At 40.8% G+C, this 3067-nt stretch overlaps 2 protein-coding genes across 2 annotated transcripts; both read right to left on the bottom strand.

Moving 5' to 3' along the window:
* Nucleotides 1-875: 875 nt before the first annotated feature.
* LOC145410431 (zinc finger MYM-type protein 1-like) lies at nucleotides 876-2162 on the bottom strand. Its single transcript, XM_080280583.1, has one exon. The coding sequence runs from the start codon at nucleotides 2160-2162 to the stop codon at nucleotides 876-878; it is 1287 nt and encodes a 428-aa protein (XP_080136709.1).
* Nucleotides 2163-2206: 44 nt separating this feature from the next.
* Nucleotides 2207-2578, bottom strand: LOC145410430 (uncharacterized). The gene has a single exon (XM_080280582.1). The coding sequence runs from the start codon at nucleotides 2576-2578 to the stop codon at nucleotides 2207-2209; it is 372 nt and encodes a 123-aa protein (XP_080136708.1).
* Between the last annotated feature and the right edge of the window lie 489 nt (nucleotides 2579-3067).

Below are 3067 nucleotides of genomic sequence, written 5' to 3'. Positions count from 1 at the left end.
TTGTTTGCATTTCTACCCCTACCCTACATATACATCCCCCAAGTTATATCCCTATCCCGAGCAATGTAAAGTAAAAAACTTGTACTGCATAATCTTTTATTCTCTGAATAAAAATAAAATAATGATATCTTGAGTGAAACTATAATTTACATATAATCATTATTCAGATATATAAAAACAGAAATTGTCATTGCCAAATACCTCCATAGTGACAAAAAGGCTACGATTTTTTTTTTTTTTTTTGTAATATTATGAATTAGGCTACTCCTATTAGAAAAGGAAAAAATTATAGCTAAAATGCCGAATAGTAACATATATGTTGGAACAAAAACACTGAAACAAAAACGTGTAACATCAGTAAAAATACCATTATAATCGGTAATAATTCTGAATTTTACACCAAAACTCTGTAGGCTCTCAAATATAAGTAATCATTATCCACAGAAAGTTTTAATATTCTAATGTTATACTATAAATAGCGATAATGAATATCATCATTATTAAACAAGGACGTTCTCCCTACGTTTAAGTGGGGTTGGTGGAGGATTAGTGCCCCTCCCTGTAAAACAATAAACTCTAAGCCCTTGGCCACCCCGTTTGGGATACATGGCGTCTGGCAATGAATGAATGAATGAATGAATATTAGCAATTAATTTACACTTTCACCCTCCTGCACTTTCTTGAGGCGAAGTCGTCTATTACATCATCATAGCTGAGATGCTTCCCAAGCTCTCTGTTGATGCTAATGACAGCAAGTCCACTCAGGCGTTCTTGACTCATCGTTGAACGCAAGTAGGTCTTGATTAGCTTCAATTTGGAGAAACCTCTTTCCGCGGAGGCTACAGTAACTGGAAGTGTCACAGCTACCCTAAGTGCTATCCACAGGTTGGGGTACATTCTTCCAGTTGTTTTTCGTGGATTAAAGACAGCATCTCCAGTGCTGTTGTCTGGAGTGGTACTGAAAGAAGGTTCTGAATTTCTTGTGCCAGTTCAAGTCCATTTATATCTGATTCACCATTGCAGCTCAAAGTCGTCTCTACTTTTGCACACTGACTTTTCAGTGATTCATGAGAAATTTTCTCTATATTATTGAACTTCAGCAGCATTCCAAATTTCTCCTGCACCTCATTGAGGGAATGGAATCTCACTTCTAATGAACCTAAAGCCGAGTCCACTACCACATTAAAAAATGAAATCTCAAGATTCTTGAGAGCATCGCCAACTGGCTCATCTGCACCTTCATAAGCAAAATTCCTTTTTGTGCTCCTGATCAGTTTTTGTTTCAGTTGTGGCTCAACATTCATATCTTCACACAACTCTTTGGCAGTGGTTTGTGCTCCAGCAAAACCAGATTCTCTGTAGAGTGCAAGGGAGGTCTTGGCTTTATTTATCAGATCAATTGCAACATCTAATTGCATGGAAGCTGACTGAAGCAGTTTGTTGACCTGGTTGACAATAGTTAAAATATCACACCAGACAACAGAACAAATCAAGAAGCGGTAGGATCCAACCTCCTCTGCTAAAGCCTGGGCTTCCACTTTGGCAACAGGATCAGACACATTCTCTCGAGCCTCTACAAGGGCATCTCTGATCCGAGTTGCCTGGTGTCTGACTGCATGGATGCTTTGCAATCTACTCTCCCATCTGGTGTCACTCCGAGACTTTACTATGAGATGTACATGTTTTCTGAGAACAGTCCATCTTTGTGTGGCAGCTGAAAAGAAAGTAAACAATTTCTGGAGATGCCCAAAAAATCCAATAGCATCCCTTGATACTTTTGCTGCATCTGCAATTACCAAGTTCAGTGTATGTGCCCCACATGGAACATACACTGCCCTGGGGTTTTTCTGAAGAAGTCGAGCTTGAACACCTTGTCTTTTCCCCTTCATATTTGCTCCATTATCGTAAGCTTGACCCCTGCAATCTTGAAAGGGTATATCAAGCTCCTTCAGTTTTTCCAGTATCACAGTAGACAAGTTTAATCCGGTTGTCTCCTCCACTACCACAAACCCAAGGAAATGCTCCTGGATTTCTGGCGTGTTCTCCAGATTCAAAGTCCTAACAATGATGGACATTTGCTCCTGGTGGCTAATATCTGGGTTGCAATCGAGTATGAGGGTGAAATATTTTGACTGGCGGATTTTTATAACAATGTCCTCCATCAATTTGTTGCTTATCTGGATCAGCTCGTTCTGGATATGCTTGCCTAGATAATGTGTGTGCTGTTATTTGTAATTCTTGCTAGATGTTGATCCATGACTGGGTCAAATTTGGCTAACAGTTCCACTTCTTTGAGGAAATTCCCGTTATTTGGCTCATACAGCTTGTCAGAGGATCCTCTAAAACCTAGATTTTTCTCTGCAAGTGACTGAATGATGCACACTAAGCGTGTGAGCTCATTCCGCCACCTCTTTCTTTCTACCTCCATCATTGACATCTCTTGCTTGCCCAATTTCAACCTCAGTTGCAGCTCTTTCCAGATCACCATGGATTTTAAGTGGTCTGGACTGCACTCATGACTGAGAATCAGTGCATTAATGTTTGACCAGTCATTTACACCTCCTTCTATGAATTTCATATTTTTAGTCTGAAACAACTTGCAGCAAAAACAAAATACGGAATTTGTATATTCTGAATTCATGAGCCAGCTTCTTGGAATTTTCTCACCATTAGGCATTTTTCTTAATAACAGACCATCGTGAAATGCTCTTCCACCTTTATTTTTTGGATATTTGTAATTTTCTCTTAGCAATAAATGGTCCTCTGCGTACCATCTCAGTCCTGAAGCTGTCTGTAATGGGAGATAGCCAAAATGCTGGATCAGTTGGTGGTGCTGTCTTCTCTGCTGATACTGCCGGAGAGGCAATGCAAATTGTTGAAACTGAGGGTGCTGTAGAAATGGTGGCTGTGGTCGAGTGAACTGCAGTAGTGCTGGCTGGGGTCGAGGGGGCTGTAGAAGTGCTGGCTGGGGTCAAGGGAACTGCAGTAGTGCTGGATGGGGTCAAGGGAACTGCAGTAGTACTGGCTGGGGTCGAGGAAGCTGCAATAGTGCTGGTTGGGGTCGAGG

The sequence above is a fragment of the Coenobita brevimanus genome, chromosome 85 (genome assembly GCF_032717465.1).
Source record: "Coenobita brevimanus isolate Jiangsu-jjx chromosome 85, ASM3271746v2, whole genome shotgun sequence".
Lineage (NCBI taxonomy): Eukaryota > Metazoa > Arthropoda > Malacostraca > Decapoda > Coenobitidae > Coenobita > Coenobita brevimanus.
The sequence above is the reverse complement of the archived record's forward strand: the minus strand, read 5'-3'. Positions and strand labels throughout refer to the sequence as shown.